Source organism: Mycothermus thermophilus (genome assembly GCF_041956435.1).
Source record: "Mycothermus thermophilus strain CBS 625.91 unplaced genomic scaffold VTJ04scaffold_6, whole genome shotgun sequence".
Classification (NCBI taxonomy): domain Eukaryota; kingdom Fungi; phylum Ascomycota; class Sordariomycetes; order Sordariales; family Chaetomiaceae; genus Mycothermus; species Mycothermus thermophilus.
In genome coordinates, this window is record NW_027191432.1 from 913444 (window position 1) to 930078 (window position 16635).

General features: G+C 59.6%; 5 protein-coding genes across 5 annotated transcripts; 3 read left to right on the forward strand and 2 right to left on the reverse strand.

Moving 5' to 3' along the window:
* Window positions 1–136: 136 nt before the first annotated feature.
* On the forward strand, window positions 137–7555 carry VTJ04DRAFT_8731 (uncharacterized protein; the record flags this gene model as incomplete). The annotated part of the gene is made up of 1 exon (XM_069367200.1): window positions 137–7555. One exon carries the CDS (start codon window positions 137–139, stop codon window positions 7553–7555), a length of 7419 nt encoding a protein of 2472 aa, XP_069215552.1.
* Window positions 7556–7579: 24 nt separating this feature from the next.
* On the forward strand, window positions 7580–8501 carry VTJ04DRAFT_8732 (uncharacterized protein; the record flags this gene model as incomplete). Its single annotated transcript, XM_069367201.1, has 3 exons — window positions 7580–7666; window positions 7766–7933; window positions 8382–8501. 3 exons carry the CDS (start codon window positions 7580–7582, stop codon window positions 8499–8501), a joined length of 375 nt encoding a protein of 124 aa, XP_069215553.1.
* Window positions 8502–8619: 118 nt separating this feature from the next.
* VTJ04DRAFT_8733 (uncharacterized protein) lies at window positions 8620–9323 on the reverse strand (the record flags this gene model as incomplete). The annotated part of the gene is made up of 2 exons (XM_069367202.1): window positions 8620–8742; window positions 8844–9323. 2 exons carry the CDS (start codon window positions 9321–9323, stop codon window positions 8620–8622), a joined length of 603 nt encoding a protein of 200 aa, XP_069215554.1.
* A 916-nt stretch (window positions 9324–10239) lies between these two features.
* On the forward strand, window positions 10240–11606 carry VTJ04DRAFT_8734 (uncharacterized protein; the record flags this gene model as incomplete). The annotated part of the gene is made up of 4 exons (XM_069367203.1): window positions 10240–10328; window positions 10388–11013; window positions 11085–11443; window positions 11511–11606. 4 exons carry the CDS (start codon window positions 10240–10242, stop codon window positions 11604–11606), a joined length of 1170 nt encoding a protein of 389 aa, XP_069215555.1.
* Window positions 11607–12099: 493 nt separating this feature from the next.
* VTJ04DRAFT_8735 (uncharacterized protein) lies at window positions 12100–16257 on the reverse strand (the record flags this gene model as incomplete). The annotated part of the gene is made up of 2 exons (XM_069367204.1): window positions 12100–15506; window positions 15567–16257. The coding sequence occupies 2 exons, from the start codon at window positions 16255–16257 to the stop codon at window positions 12100–12102; spliced, it is 4098 nt and encodes a 1365-aa protein (XP_069215556.1).
* Between the last annotated feature and the right edge of the window lie 378 nt (window positions 16258–16635).

Below are 16635 nucleotides of genomic sequence, written 5' to 3' on the forward strand. Positions count from 1 at the left end.
GGCTTGCGAGCCATGCTCGTCCCTTGAACCGCCACTCCCTTCAGAACATGAGCGTCCTGTTGTCGTCGACCTTTGACCGGCCAGATTTGACTACCTGAGTCCGGCGGTGCCTGCCTGCCCGCCAACACTCGCCATCATGGACTCTCCCGTCGTCGCAGCGGCTGTCGACGCTGACGTCCCAACCACCAGGACGCTGAACGAACAGTCGCTTGACTTCCCCCCCCGTATCCTGAGTCGCTTGCAACAGATGGCAGGATATACTTGGGACGAAACTCGGCCACCATTCCACACCACCTACGATAACTGGCACGTTTTCGGCACGAGATTTGTCTCGCCTTACTCGACACCCCCTTTACCCGCCAACCCCGCCGTCCATTCTGTCACCGGCTATCACTCCTCCAGCCCGCCCGCGGTCCCAAACCTTGCTCACTCGAGCCGCGCATCCTCGGTCGATCACCGCTCTCATGCATCCTTCTCCGAGAACGGCTCCATCTCGGACCGTTCCGCCACCTCTATCCCACCTACCGCATCCTCCACCGCCACCACCGACTCCCCCGTCATTGAGCAGCGCATCGTCGCCAGAGTGTCATATCATGTCCTCCGTGAGGAGAGGGCCTTTTATATCTGCAAGAGTCTGGTCGCAAACGTTGATCCCAACGCTACGCGTATCGTTAAACCGCTCGATATCCTGCGCTTACCCCCCGCTCCAGGGGACCACGGACCCATTATTGTTGCTGTTTACGAAGATCCAGGGCCCAATGGTTTATTCCAGTTCCTCGATATGGGGCCTGGGTTTTATTATGCCAGAAAGGAAAACGACCGCTGGGAGGCGTACCGAAAGGATCCCCCAAACCTTGCTCCCCCGATGAGCCTAAAGACATTCCTTGACTTTGCCATCGGTGCTGCGCAGTGTCTCGAGATGGTCCACCATTGCCAGGGCATTGTTCACGGCGAGATTCGCGGGGATGCGTTCCATTTCAACACACAGACAAACCAGGTCAAGTTGGTAACTTTCGGCTCAGGCGTGCGGTCTTTCGAGCACGGCCTCACCAGTGCCGGCTGGTCGACACTATCAAAGACAATGGGCGCAAAGCACAAGCTTCAGTACATCAGCCCCGAGCAGACAGGGCGCATGACCGCCGAGCCTGACAACCGCACCGATATCTACTCCCTGGGGATCCTGTTTTGGACATTGCTCACGCAAAAGCCTGCGTTTCCGGGAGACACGCCTCTCGATGTGGTTCAGGCAGTACTAAGCCGCCGGATACCCAACGTCACTGCGCTACGCATGGACGTACCAGAAGTCATCGGTCGCATCATACAAAAATGCACCGCAAAGAATGTGTGTGACAGATACTATTCGGCGGGCGGCCTCCGCTACGATCTCGTTGCCGTCCAGAAGATGCTGGGCGACGGAGACTCGGCAGCTCTCCGCGACTGGCCCATAGCGTCACGGGACGTCTCGTCATCCTTCAGGCTTCCCTCCCGCATACTAGGCCGAGACCGCGAGCGCGCCGAACTTGTGGCACTCATCGAGAAGTTCGCAAAGACTCATTTGGTGACGACGCAGGGCGCTAGCAGCGTTACCGCGGGGTCTCTGCCGCGGAACTCAGATGCGTCAAGTTTGGGCACCGAGGTTAACGACATCGGCGATGCCTCAAGTGACGGCGGCGCAAGCTCCGCGAGCGGCACGAACCGCCAACCTTCTCCGGCCAATGTTGCTCCAGGAGAAACAAGGTCAAGGAGCAGTACGCTCTTGGCGACTCCTGCACCATCCGACTCAGCAGTAACCTCCGCCACCACATCAACTATGTCGGTCAACTTATCCCGGCCACCGCGCCTGTGGGATAGGCCTGCCGCGTCTCATCTTGATGCCACCATCGCCGGCGACGCCTTCAATCCAGAGTCCTCGAGATATGCTACGAATCCCGGGACGGAATCTTCGTCAGCGAGTCTCGCACGCCAGCTTGGCGCCGCGAGGCTTCGGAGGCACGGCCACTGCGAAATCGTCTTGATCGAAGGGATGGGAGGCGTCGGAAAGAGCAGCCTTGTCCAGTCGATTCTCCCGGATGCCCGTAGGCAAGGGTATTGCGCGACAGCCAAGTTTGACCGGGCTCGAAAGACGCCTTTTGGTCCCCTCCTAACATTGCTCTCGTCCCTGTTCCGCCAGGTTCAAGGAGAAAGGAACACGGACACGGCGTTCCATCAATCCTTGAGACAATATGTCCGGCCAGTGTGGCCCATGCTGCATAAGATTCTTGGCCTTCCCGACTTCCTCTTGCCACCGTCAGATTCGCCAGCGGCGCGACCATCACCTGCGCCGCCCAGCGCTCCGGAATCTTCAAGGCCCAGCCCAGAGCTGCGAAGCTCGTCGCCCGACGTCTCAAGTGGTTCCCTCTCCCGCGGACCGTCCTCAGGTTCCATCGCCCAGAACCCACGAGATATCCTCCGGGCCGGCACATCCGCCAAGGCGAACCGGTTGATGAACACGTTCCTGGACGTGCTTCGGGTGTTCACCCAGCACAAGTTCATCTGCCTCTGCCTTGACGACCTGCAGTACGCGGATACCGAGTCGCTCGAGCTCATTTCGCAAGTCGTCAGCGCCCGTCTGAAGCTCATGCTCATCTTGACGTACCGGCCGGAGGAGATGTCGCCAGAAGCAGTCCAAAAGATACTCAACCCGCCCAAGTCGGATGATGTCCCCAAGAGCGCGGGGCCGAAAATCACCAGCATTAAGCTGAACCCTCTTGGCGAAGAGGAGATTGTGCAGTACGTCTCTGAGACGCTTTCATTGCCCAAGGATCGTGTCCTTCCATTGGCTCTGGTCATTCAATCCAAGACAGCCGGGAACCCGTTCTACATGCGTGAGATGCTCAGTGCTGGATACCGTAAGAGGTGCATTTGGTATGACTACCTGGAGGGCGTGTGGAAGTATGACCTGGACATGTTGTTTGATCAGTTCCAGGGCGAGGCGGATTACGACGTCCTCGATACAGCCTTCATTACCCGTCGACTGAGCGAGTTGCCCCCTGTGTCGAGGGCCATCTTGGCCTGGGCTGCCTTGTTGGGGCAAACTTTCTCCTTCGAGCTCATCTGCCGGTTGATGAACGGGAGTGGCGACATCGATGACTGCTCCGATTGCCCAGACGACGGCCTGATGATCAAGCCGTCGCAAGAGGAGGCGGTCGCCGGTCTTGAAGCAGCGATCCAAGCCTTCATCATTGTCCCAAGCGATCGAGATGACCACTTCCGTTTCGCCCATGACCGCTACATCCAGGCTGCTTCCGCTCTCAAGGAATGTAGCGCCCGCAGAATGCACTTCGTCATCGCCCAAGTCCTGTTGAAGCACTGCGATGAAAACCCATCCCTCCGCGACAGCTGCGCATCACACATATGCGAGTCGGTCGACATCATCAAGAAGCGCGTGAAACACCGCTATCCGTTTCGCACTCTACTCTTCGAACGTGGCAATGAGGCCACTGAGAGCGGTGCCCGGCCAACTGCTTCAAAGTATTATAGCAACGCTGTGGCGTTGTTGCAGCCGAATCCGTGGGACGACGGCGCCGAAGACGTGTATTATGATGAGACACTCCGACTTTATCTCCACGCGGCCGAATGCTATCTCTTCATGGGCCACCAGAGCGCTGCCAACGTGCTCTTGCAGACTGTTTTCGACCAGGCGCGGAGCGCCCAGGACAAGACACCTGCCTGGGTGTTGAATTCAAGGATCTACGCTCAAAGCGGCGATTCCAAGCAGGCTCTTGCGTCTCTCAAGCAGTGCCTCGGCGCCCTCGGCGTGCCCCTGGATGACTGCCCCACGCTTGAGGATTGCGATGCGCGCTTCGACAAGCTGGTGGAGAAGTTCCGTTCCATGAGCCGCGAAGACGTGCTCAATCCCCCTTGTGACAAAGACCCCATGCTAGCCTCCGTCGGCGCCGTGCTCGCCGAGACGACCAGCGCCGGCTGGTGGAGTGACATGGTTATTTTCTACCAACTGACGCTGCTCATGATGGAGACGCACTTCACCCGCGGCGCCTACCCGCAGTCGGGCATGGCGTTTCTCAACATGGCTGTCGTCGCCTTGGCGCGACGCAACGAGGCGAAATTGGCCGCCGAGCTGGCGGGGATGTGCCTCGAGCTTCTGGACAAGTTCCGCGACCCGTTCTCGCTCGCGAGGGGGTACATGATCTATGCCAACTTCATCGGGCACGTCCAGGACCCAATTACTGTGTCGGCTGGGCAGTTGGAAGGGGTGCTGGACTACGCGGCCATCTCCACTGATCGGCTATCTACCATCCTCAGCATCGCGCTTTGGGCTCAGCTGAGGCTATTCGCAAGCGAGAACCTGGCGGAACTCGAAGCTTTTTGTCAATACGGATGCGAGGATATCCCGAGCTGGCACCTCGACACGCGCGGCGGGACGATTTTGATCGCCGTGCGCCAGGTCTGTAGAGCCTTGCAGGGCAAAACGAAAGTTGAGGACCCCTTGGCGGTGATGAGCGATGAGCATCACGACACGGCAACGTACAAGGATTGGTTGACCGTGCATACGAACAACGGCGGGCGGTCGCTGATGATTTACCAGACGCTCGAGATTGTGCCCCTGTTTTTGTACGGGCACTATCAGCGGGCCATTGAGATTGGCAAGGCGTGCTTGGAGAAGGAGACGCTGTTGTGGTCGGCTCGGAACACCAGGTTGGCGATGCTGTTTTATGGGCTGGCGCTTGCCGGGACGGTCTTGCGCCGGCAGGGAGATCCGCGAGATGGCACGACGGTGGCCTCGCTTTCGAGGGATGAGGTGGCCGAGACGGTGAGACAGATTGAGGTGCTCATCAGCAAGATCAAGGACTGGCAGGTTGTCGATAGTGTCAACTACCTGGCATGGTCCAAACTCCTGGAGGCGTCCGTGTCAGAGATGCTCGGCGACACGGGCGCTGCCATCCGCCAGTACGAGGAGGCTCTGGACCATGCCGCAGAGCACAACTTCACCTTTGAGGAGGCGCTGGGGAACTACCTCATGGCGAACGTCTTCATCCGCAACGCGGCGCGCCGCTCCGCTCGCTCCGCCCTCCGCGACGCCATCTCGCTTTACCGCCAGCTCGGCGCCACGGGCGTGGCCGACCGCATCGAAGCCGATCACAGCATCCTTCTCCAGCGCGCCATGCGCAATCCCCGAACGCTTGATCAAGGCGTGCAGACTGACTTTACTCCCGACGCCGCCTCCGCGGTCCACCAATACCGCGGTGCCGTCGACGGCGATTCTTCCGACGAGTCCCCGCAGGCAAGCCAGGCGGCTGTCGCCGCACTCAAGGGCGAGCGCATGTCGGCCTGGCAACGTGGAAGCATTCAGCCGCCTGAGACGTGTGCGGGGTTGCCTGCCCTGGATATGATCGATCTGCATGCCATTTTGGTGTCGTCGCAAGTGATTTCGTCGGTGCTGAGGGTGGATGAGCTGCTCAAGACCATGTGCGACGTTATTCTGCAAACTTGCAGCGCGTCAGCGACGCTGGCGGCCATTGTGGTGCAGGATGATGATGCCGGCGGGAGTTCTTCCTCTGGTGAGTGGTGCGTTGCGGCGAGCGGCGACCCGGAGAGGGGCGCACAGGCGCACATGCCGGGTATTCCGCTCAGCGTTACGGACTTGGTGGCGGAGAACGTGGTGCTGTATTGCACGCGCTTCCGAGAGGTGATCTTCTTGCAGGACTTGATCAGCGATGAGAGGTTCGGCAACGTGGGAGAGGCATGGCTGCAAAGGAACCCCGGCAGCAAGGCCGTCATCGCCATGCCCATCTGCCACGGCGACAAACCGCTGTTGGGCGTCCTGTACCTCGAGGGCGCGCCGGGCTCGTTCACGGACAGGATCGTCAGCGTGCTCCAGCTGCTAGTGAACCAAATTGGCATCAGCTTCAACAATGCCCTGGCCATGAAGGCTGTCGAGAAGGTGTCGGCGGAGAACATCTCGATGGTGGAGCTTCAGAAGCGCGCGCTGGCCAAGGCGATCGAGGCAGAGGCCAAGGCAAAGAAGGCCGAAGCGGAGGCGATTCGCAACGTCAAGCTCGCCGAGGAGGCGACCAAGGCAAAGTCCATCTTCCTGGCGAATGTATCTCACGAGCTGCGCACGCCGCTAAACGGAGTTATCGGCAACTCGGAGCTGCTGCGCGACAGCAACCTCAACAAGGAGCAGCTCGAGATGGCCGACTCGATCCGCGTTTCGGCGGATCTCCTGCTGGCGGTGATCAACGACATCCTCGACTTCTCGCGCATGGAGGCCGACAAGATGAAGCTCTACATCATCGCCTTCAACCCGGAGGAGATGGTGCGCGAGGTGGTGCGCGCCGTGTCGTACAGCAACCGCGAGAAGACGTCCAAGAAGAACGTTCGCATCGTCCAAGACATCAACCTCCCGCCGATGCTCATCTACGGCGACCCCATTCGGCTGCATCAAGTGCTGGGCAACCTGATTGGCAACAGTCTCAAGTTCACCGACCACGGGTCCATCACCATTGGTGCACGCGTCGACGAGGAGACGGACGACAAGGCCACCCTGACGTTCTGGGTCAAGGACACGGGAATCGGCATCTCGCCGCAGCAGCTGGAGAATCTGTTCCAGCCGTTCAGTCAAGCGGACGCAAGCACGGCGCGCAAGTATGGCGGCAGCGGGCTGGGGCTCAGCATCTGCAAGTCGCTCATCGAGACCATGATGCACGGTACCATCCGCCTCGAAAGCCAGGAGAACGTCGGCACCACGGCCTGGTTCACCGTCACCTTCGAGAAGGCCCAGCCCGAGGTGGTGGCCGGCGAGGAGCAGACGGGCGATCAACACCGCCAGCTCCCTCCTCCGCCAACCTCGTCGTCGCCCGATACGCCCGATACGCCCGACAACTCACCTCGACAGCAGCCAACCCCGTCTCCCCACCCGCTCCGGCCGCCGCCCGTCGACCTCACTGGCATACCCAAGGAAGAGCTGCGCATCTGCATCGCCGAAGACAACGCCATCAACGCGCGCATCGCGCTGCAGTACATGCACCGGCTGGGCTACCCCAACGTGGACACGTACGAGAACGGGCTGAAAGCCCTCGAGGGCCTGCGCACCAAGGCGCGCGAGGGCAAGCCGTACCACATCATCCTCATGGACGTGCAGATGCCGGTGCTGGACGGGTACGAGGCGACGAGGCTGCTGCGCGCCGACGAGCTGGAGGAGGTGAGGAAGGTGCTGGTGATCGCCATGACTGCGTCGGCGATCCAGGGGGATCGTGAGAAGTGCTTGGAGGCGGGCATGGACGATTACCTGGCCAAGCCGGTCCGGTCAGAGGTGTTGAGAAAGAAGTTGGAGGCGTATATATGCCCGCCGTCGCCGCCGGCCTTGGATGATGCCGAGGGGGCCAAGTCCCCAGTGCAGTCGAATGGGTTGCAGAGCCCGACGACACCGAAGTGGAGGAACATCTCAGAAGAGGATGAGAGCAACCACCAGCAGCAGCAGCAGCAGCAGCGGGAGGAACAACAACAACAGAATGGCCAGACCACTTCCACGACAACAACGACGACAACCACATGAGGCGACCGACGTCCTCCAGCGGAGATGGAGGAAATTCCGAGGGGAGGACTGCTACTACGTGTCGTTTCCCTGTCATGTCCCCTCGGGGTACACCTTAATGATGTAATGCCTGTATGTGTACATACTACTACATGTCCCCCGCTTTGAGCTTGAAGCGCTGTGTATTTGTTTATCTTGGGATATCCGGTTGGAGGAAACGGATGGATACAGGTGTTGGCATCTGGGAACTTTGGTCAGGAAAGGGATGAGGGTTGGTCAGGGCATTTGTCACATCAGGCGTGCTTCATTTCTTTTCTCACAGGGGCGAAACAAAAAAGGGATCCAAACTATGGGACACTGGATTGGATGGGTCGTCGGACGGTGGTTTTGGAGGGACATGTATGTACATCTGACGAATGGGATATGTAGGCTTGGAATGGGATTTCGGTCAGGTTAGGTCCGGTCAGCTTGTGGTAGTGGACATGGAATGGAAATACACATGGAGTAAAGGCAACGCTAGGCTGCGGGCTGATTTGGTGTAATTGGATCGGCATCAGTAATATCTTGTCTAAGCGGAGGAGCCTCCACCAGTTCTTGAGAATAGGTGAATGAGAGGGCATGTTGGTACCCGCCGCTGCTGCTGATGATATGGATATACCTGTTCGCATGATTGATGTCATGGGAATAGTTGAGTCGCGGTCGGTGAGTAAATAGAATGAAAAAAGGTGCCATCTCGTTCCTCGTTGATAACGAGAACGTGATAATACCTCCATCCTCCGTGTGGTTGACTACCGGGTATCCCGTTGCGCCCATCATATGAGGCTTTCCATGCTTGTCGCGCACCTAGCATGTCCTGGCCAATGTGGAACGGCCCTGCAAGCTGTCCCCGACCTTCCTCTGCCCTCTACCAACACCTGACGGCGATAGGCCCCCTTCGGTAGTCCTTGAAGGCCTGGTGCCCCTATAATTAGTATGTCGGCCCCTGCGACACGACGCCAATATTAGGGGCGGAATGGGTATCTCTGTTTGCAATCCAACTTTCTTTGATTACCAAATTTCCCTCATCATAAGGACTCGAAGCAGTGTCATGATGCGCCGGTCGGCTCGACAGGCTTGGTGTAGGTGACCTTCTCCACGGCGACATTTTCGGTGCCGTTCTCTCCTTTCCTCAGTTGGTAGACGTATAGCGTGAGGGAGATTCCTTGCACCTGCACCGCATCATGATCGTTAGCGTCGTGTCCCCAGCAAGCTGCGGCAACTCGACAGAACAGCAGCGGCCAGAAGGGGGAGGGGCTGAGGGGAAACTGACATCCATCAAACAAAAACTCGGCACCACCTCCTCATCGCTATTCCAATCCGGTGTCATGGCCCCTGTGGCACTCCCCGGGTTGACAAAAAACTTGTCCATATACTCGAAGCACTCGAACCGATGGCTGCCGCCGGACCAGCACAGCACGTCCACGTCCAAGCGGTTCGCCTCGGCGAGCAGCACGTCGGGCTCGTCGCTGACGAGGGTAAAGCCCTCGAGGAAGCCGATGCGCACGCCGCCGTGGGTGACGACCTGGGTCAGGGGCAGCGAGGCGGCCTCGACGTCCATGCGGCCGCGCACGAGGCGCAGGTCCGGGGAGATGCTGCGCAGGTAGTCGTAGGTGGCGCGGTCGGTGAGGTTGCCGAGGCAGAGGGTCTGGGCGATCTTGCCCGGGGAGAGGAGCTTTTTGAATTTGGGCGGGATGTCGAGGGCGCGGTCGGGGATGTGGAGGTCGCCGATGACGAGGATTAGGAAGGCCATGGTTGTTGGAGAGCTAACCTCAGCAATGAGGAGGGGTAGCTAGGCAGGAGGTTGAGCGCTTGGTCAGGAGATGATGATGAAGGAGGTGGGACGGCAATTGGTCAAGCAGTCGGTCAAAGAGCCGCTGTCTTGGGGTCGTTGTGTGGCCGAATTCGGTGCTTGAGAATCAGCTTGGAGCAGGTGTGGATGGTGGATAGTGGGGGATGTTGGTGTTGTTGAGAGAGAGAGAGGTTGGAGCTGCCCCCTGGCAGCATGACGAAGCGGGATGCCATGGCCTGGCCTTGCTGCTTGCTCTGGTCAGGGTTAGGGTCTTGGTGCCTGTGCTTGTTCGCTGAGGTGTGCCAAGACCGACACCCCCGGCCGGCTGCAACTTTCCCAAAACAGCAATGCCAGGACCGGGATTCATGGAACATGGCGAGTCCCGAGGCTTAACACTGGACGGCCGCCGCCGAAGACACATGCCGTGCTGGCCGTGCAGCGACCTGAGGTGGTTCCAGCTTGTTTGTTTCTGGTTCCTTCTGCAAGTGAAGATGCTCAAAGTACCTATCCAGAAACAGAAACCGGCATATACTACCTGTACCTGTACCTAGCATTTGGCATGTTACTCTCCAACAAACCCGTACAGACCCTCGCCTCAGGGATCGCTCGAAGGCTGTTCACACAATCTAGACCCGTCCCATCTCCGTTGCCGTTCCCATCCGCCCGGACTCGGACGTGGACTTCGATGCCCCGCAGCGACAGCGACAGCGAAACAGAAAAAGACAAAACCCCAAACCTCCCCGCCCGACTGTCCCTCATCCAACGACACCTCCGTCCCGTCGTCCCCATCAACACTCCCTTTACCGTCGAGCGTCTTCCCGACACCCTCGCCACCTCTCTGCTGCCGCGTGCCTTGTCCCGCCGTCTATTGCACAACATGTCGTCGCAGCCCACCCATCCGACCCTGCTCATCCCGGGGCCCATCGAGTTTGACGATGCCGTCCTCAACTCCATGAGCCACTACAGGTATGCATTGGGCTCCGTAAACCATTCTCTCATGCCTCCGCTTACCTCTCCATCCAAAGCGAGAGCCACGTCGGCCCCGGCTTCGTCCGCACCTTCGGCGAGACCCTCTCCATGCTGCGCAAGCTGTTCCAGACCTCGGACCCCGCCGCCCAACCCTTCGTGCTCTCCGGCTCCGGCACCCTCGGCTGGGACCTGGTCGCCGCCAACATCATCGAGCCCGGCGAAGACGTCCTGGTCCTCGGCACCGGCTACTTCAGCGACGGCTTCGCCGACTGTCTGCGCGTCTATGGCGCCCAGGTCACCGAGCTCCGCGCCCCCGTTGGCACCCGCCCCACGCTGGAAGAGGTGGAAACCGCCCTCAAGGAGAAGCACTACAAGGCCGTGACCGTGACCCACGTCGACACCAGCACCGGCGTGCTGAGCGACCTACCGTCGCTGAGCGAGCTGGTGCGCCGCGTGTCGCCGGATACCCTCTTCATCGTCGACGGCGTGTGCAGCGTTGCCTGCGAGGAGATCGACTTCGACGCCTGGGGTCTGGATGCCGTCGTCACCGCCAGCCAGAAGGCCATCGGCTGCCCGGCCGGCCTGTCCATCTCCATGTTCAGCGCCCGCGCCATGCACGCCTTCCGTACCCGCCAGTCCCCGCCAAAGTCATACTTTGCGTCCATGGCCAACTGGACTCCTAGTACGTCCCACCTGTCACCCCTACGACTCAAGCAACCAATCTAGAAATAACTAACCACCAAACCACGACAGTCATGCAAAACTACGAAGCCTTCAAGCCCTCCTACTTCGCTACTCCCTCCCCGCAACTGATCCGCGCCCTGCACACCGCCCTCTCCCAGATCCTGGCCAAGCCGCTGGCCGACCGGTTCGCGATGCACAAGGCGGCATCCAACCGCGTCAAGCGCGCCGTCGAGCGCCTCGGCCTGCGTCAGGTCGCCGCCAACCCGGAGGAGCAGGCCCACGGCATGACGGCCATCTACCTGCCCGAAGGCATCACCGCTGCCGACCTCTTGCCGAGGCTGGCTGCCCGCGGGGTTGTGTTTGCGGGGGGTATCCATAAGGAGATTGCGACAAAGTACATTCGGTTGGGACATATGGGCGTGAGCGTTGTGAGTATTTTTCTAGAGTGGTCGTCAAGGTGATTCGAATAGATCATTGCTGACTTTTATTTTTCAGACGGACCCTGATCGCGGTGATCTCGAGCGGGCTATCAATGCTCTCCAGGAGGCCCTGGTTGAGGTCGGGTACAAGATTCCCGAGGAGAAGGCCTAGTAAAGGAACGAATGGATGGTCTATGAATAATATACCCAACGGATCATGGATTGGGGAGTTGTATGTACATGGTTGGTGTGGTTGGCTGGACACGGTTTAGGATTCAATCATCTATATCTAGGCATCATCATCTATGTGGTGGGTGGCGTTTCTAGATGAGGGGTGGTATATAGATTCAAAAGGGAGCGGAAAGGTGGGATAATGGGTAACACCCCATGCATCCGCAACAGATCCAAAAATGAGGTCAAATATCAGAATGATACCACTTCTAGTGACCTCCATATTCTTCCATGACAACAAGCGTAGAATGCGAGACTGTGGCTAAGGTACCTAGTAAGTACTCATCTATTGATACCATATCAAGATATATATACCTATGCAGTAGTAAGGACGAGGTAGCCCGAAGTTATCTGCTAACGGGATAGCATTCCGTCCTTCTTCAAGCCTATTCTTTCAAGCTCCGCTGTCCTTGACCCGCCCCGAATCAAACATCTTACTTCAACCCGAACCCTTCACTTTCCCTCACAGCCCTCCATAACACCTCCTCAAACCTCTCCCTTTCCCTCCGCCAAGCCTCACTCTCCTCTCTATCCTCGTCCTCACCATCGTCAAGGACAGAAACGGAAACGGAAACGGGAGGAACCCTCGCCCTCCACAGCCCGATACTGTTGAAGCACGTCCGCGCCGTCGGGAACCGCCCGCACTCGTCGCCCAAGCACGCCACGCGGATGGCCAGCGCCGCCTCGCCCGCGGCCGGCACGCGGTCCGAGCCCGTGATGAAGGCGAGCAGGCGTCGCTGGTCGGCAGGTGCTGCGCGCTGCCAGGTCCGCCAGAACCAGCGGATCGTGGGTTCCGTGTCTTCCGGATTCATGGTCTGTGCTTTCTCGGATGTGCCATCTCCAGCAGCAGAACCGGATCGAGTACCACTACCACCACCACCATCCTTCTTCTTCTCCTTCCTCTCCCACCCCTCATAAACCGCCACCCCCCTCAACGCCTCAACATCAATCGGCGCCTCCTTCCCGCCCGCCCCTTTAACCAACAACTCAATCTCCTCGGGCCGGAACAGCCCCAGCGCCTCGGTGTCCACAACCGTGTAAAACCCGCGCTTGAACGGCTCAAACTGCCGCGCCACGGACGCGTCGAGCAGGTGCCGCACGTACGCGTCGACGTACTCGCGGCGGTTGGCGCTCGTTACTGGGCGGGTAAGCCCCCCGGGGCAGAGAGGCACGGTTTCGACGGCGCCGTAGCGGTCCACGTCGAGGGAGAAGGTGAGGCAGAAGACGGACTCGACGTCGTCGCCTTCGTAGGCGAGGAGTTGGCGCAGGCCGCGCGCGAGGCGGGGGCGGTATTCGGAGAGGTCGTCGAGAGTGGGGTGGTAAGGAGGAGTATGGGTGGAGTGGGTGGTTGTTGTTGTTGTTGTCGATGAAGGGGGGCCGGTGGTGGTTGGGAGAGGCGAGCATGATGATGATGCCGACAAACTCGCCCCGGCCGTCTTGTTCGGCGGCGCAGCAGCAAGCAGCTTGCGAAACGCAAACGGCGGCAGCGCCACGTCCAAAATGATCGAGTTATACAGCGCCAGCCCCAGCACCACGCCCACCAGGAAAAACTGCTCCGACGGCTCCAACGCGTTGGGGTTGAAGTAGCAATACCCCGAATCCTCGTCGTACAGAAACAGCCCGTGCTCGGGGCTAAACACCTCCCGGACCAGCAACAAAAACCACTCCTTCCTCAGCCCTCCCGCGTCCAGCCCTTCCTCCCCGAGAAACTTGACCCGCAGCGCCTTCTTGATATCCCCTCCCCCGGGACCGGCGGCCCCGACCGCCTCGCTGACCGCCCGCAGGCTGTCCTCCACGAGGCATTCGCGCCGCACGCTGAGCACGAAGAACTGCTGCGCTAGCCGGTTGGAGAGGATGCTGTCGAAGAAGGCGTCGCGAGCGCGCGTTTCCATCTGCCGACGGACGTCGTGCTGGAGGATGCGCATCTTGGCGCCCATGCTGAGGAGGAACGGGTACTGGCAGAAGGCGAAGGGGCTTTGGTGGGTGGGCGAGTCCTGTTGCTTGGATTGCAGGTGATGGGTATGTTGCTGCTGTTGTGACTGCTGCTGCTGTTGATGGTGGCGGCGATATTCCCAATTCTCGTAGTCTGCGATGAGGTCCGAGTCGTCGAGAAGGGTCATGTAGAAGTCGCTTGTCGCGAGGATCTGGCCTGGCGCTCTCACCAAGGAGTGGGATGCTGTCCCCTGCGCTTCAGCATATTGCGAGTAACTGCTGCTGCCCTCCGCGCCGGCGGATGTGCTCCGACGGACATGGCCCATGTTGTTCGCGGCAAAGAGATAACTCAAAACCTTCGCCGCGGCACGAATCTGCCAGTCCTCTCTGTAGACCACCATCTTCTTCTTCTTGTCCTGCTCCTTCTTCGCCCGTTGCGATGTCGTGTTCGGCGTCGACCTGCTACCGCCGCTTCCGGCACCACCACCACCGGCGCCCATGGCAGCGTGCAACGCAGCGGTGGAAGAGCCGAGACCGACGTTGGGAACCAGCCCGCCAATGAGATCCATCTCTGCCTGATACTTCTTTTCGTTCTGCCGGACAAGGCGATAGGTCAGGAACCCCGAAAACAGCTCCTTGGCCTGCACAAAGCCGCTCTCGGGGTATCGAGCGAACCAGCTGACCAAATAGTCCTGACAAAGCTGGTTCACGTTGGACAGCAATCCCGCTATGCGTTTGATAATGACCGAGTGTCGACCCGTCGACGGTCCCGAACATTCCTGAGGTTGTCCCGTCGTCATCGGCAGCGGCGGCAGCGGCGGTTGGAACCTGCCTCGATACGGCGTATGCCAAGCATGAAGCAGCGGATTGGCGGCGAGGATCAGCAAAAACCGCAGTTCCTGTGGCTCTTGGAGGCGACGACCTGGCCGCTTAAGAACGGTCTCGCATGCCTTCAAGAGGGTGCGATGCACGCGATCCTGCGCGGCAAGGATCTGCGCCTCAACCTCCCTCAGTGCAGCCGGAGACAAGGCGCGGGAGGGGTCTTGGGCAACTACGCCTTCGTACATGTCATACCACCGCCTCGCCGGCTCCAGGACGGCAGCATACCACGCCCCCATCTCCACCCAGTCGATGTGCGGGCTGCGGAAGCTCACCATGGAAGGGATGCCATGGTCGGAATTCCTGCTGGCAGCAGGCAGCGTCCTGCTGTGCGGGAGGAGCCCGGTATCGTAGCTCTGTCCTGTCCACCAAGTCCCGTTTTCCGCCACATCGCCGAGGAGCAGGAGCTTTGGATCCAGCTCTGGGACGGGATAGCGAGTGCTTGGGCTCCGGACCTCCCTAGGCCGGGGAACGGCGACATCCTCGGAGGCGCGGCGGGGCATGCTTCTGCTCGGACGACGGGCGTGGTGATGATGAGGAGGATGACTTCGCGGGATCAGAAACGAGCGGTTAAGACAGTTAAAGGACGTGACGCTCGCCATGATGTAGTCCTCCAGGGGCCGGAAGATGCGCCGCGCCGTTTCGGCGGGGCTCGGGGGTGGAGGACGGTTCGGCGGAGGCGGTGGGGGCCGGTCGTCGGGTGCGGAAGGAGTCTGAGAGGCTGAGGAGGAGCCAGCCCAACTAGGGGCTCGACGATGCGCAATCTGGGGTCGGGGTGGACGCAAAGATTGGCGTGGCTCGAAGTCCAGTGACATTTTGGGCCTCAGAGGAAGTGGTGAGGCCGAGCCCGAGGGGGCGAGAAAGCTAGGACTCGGTTGGGGAGAAGCAGGTGAAGGGTGAGGAGGAGGAGAATGTATCCCCGGACTCGGGGCTGGACTATTCCCCGTCTGATTCCTCACAATCGAACTGAGGAATGACCGCAAACACTGGTCCACCAACGATCTCGAATGGCCGAGGGAAATTGGCCGCTCTGCGACATCATGTTAACTTGCCTTGCCCAACACCATCCCTAGATAGAATGCCAACATACCTCTCAACTCACTCTGCTGTGACTGATCATCCCCAGTAACCGCCACCTCCGGCACCACAACTCCCGACCCGGTGCGGCGATGACCCCCTCCCACAGTCTGTCGCGGCAGGTCATTGATGGTCAAACATATCGAGCACCGAAACGCCGGCAAGTCCTTCGGCCAACGGACGAGCGAAGAGCAAGTCATGCACCTGCCCACAGCCAAATCCTGGCTGCCGCTGTTGTTAGTGGTGCCAGCTCCAGCAGTCGACCGGCCTCGAGCATGGCCGCGTTGCGCTGAACCCGAGGCTGCAAGATTCCCGGACCGGGACACGCCACCGCCACCGCTGCTCCTGACAATACCATAATCATCATCATCATCATCGCCGTCGTCGTCGTCGTCGTCTTCACCGTCACCGCTACCATCCCCCTTCTTCCTCCCCCTCCCGAAAAACAAAAACGGATGACTCAACGAGCGTCCATGTCGTGGTCTCGCTGGAGCCAGGTGTTGCTGTTTTTGCTGCTGCTGCTGATTCCGGGATGACGACCTTTGGTGGCGGCGGGGATGGATGCCCTCATCCGAGGAACTGGAGTCGTCGCCCTGGAGATGGTGGCTCTGCATGGTGTCCCAGACGTCGATCTCTTCGACGCGGGAGGTGCTGCGGTAGCGGGTGCCGCTGGCTGCCCGTGGTGGTGCCGGGGTGGACGGCATTGTCATTAACCGTTGGAAGGTCAGTGGTGTCTGGTGGAGATGGTGGTGGAGTAGGCGAAAGCCCGCGGTAAGTGATGCTGTGCTATATCCGTAATGGATTCAGATGGGTGGTGTGCTGCTTGGTGCTCATGCAGAGTGAGTGACGGGTAGGGCTGGAGTCTGGAGGTATCCAAACTGTCAAGTGTGTTTGTTGTAGGTAGTCACACACATCCTAAACAGCTACACAGCCTAGTATGTCCGTAGCTGTCTCTCCGCTGTGACCAAAACAATCAAGTCACTGACGACGAGCGTTGTGAATGTGAGTGTGAGTCTGAGGTTCACCTGTCTCAGTCGCCAAGGGGTTGTTGGGAGGCAGTACCTGATCCAACCTTATGGCAG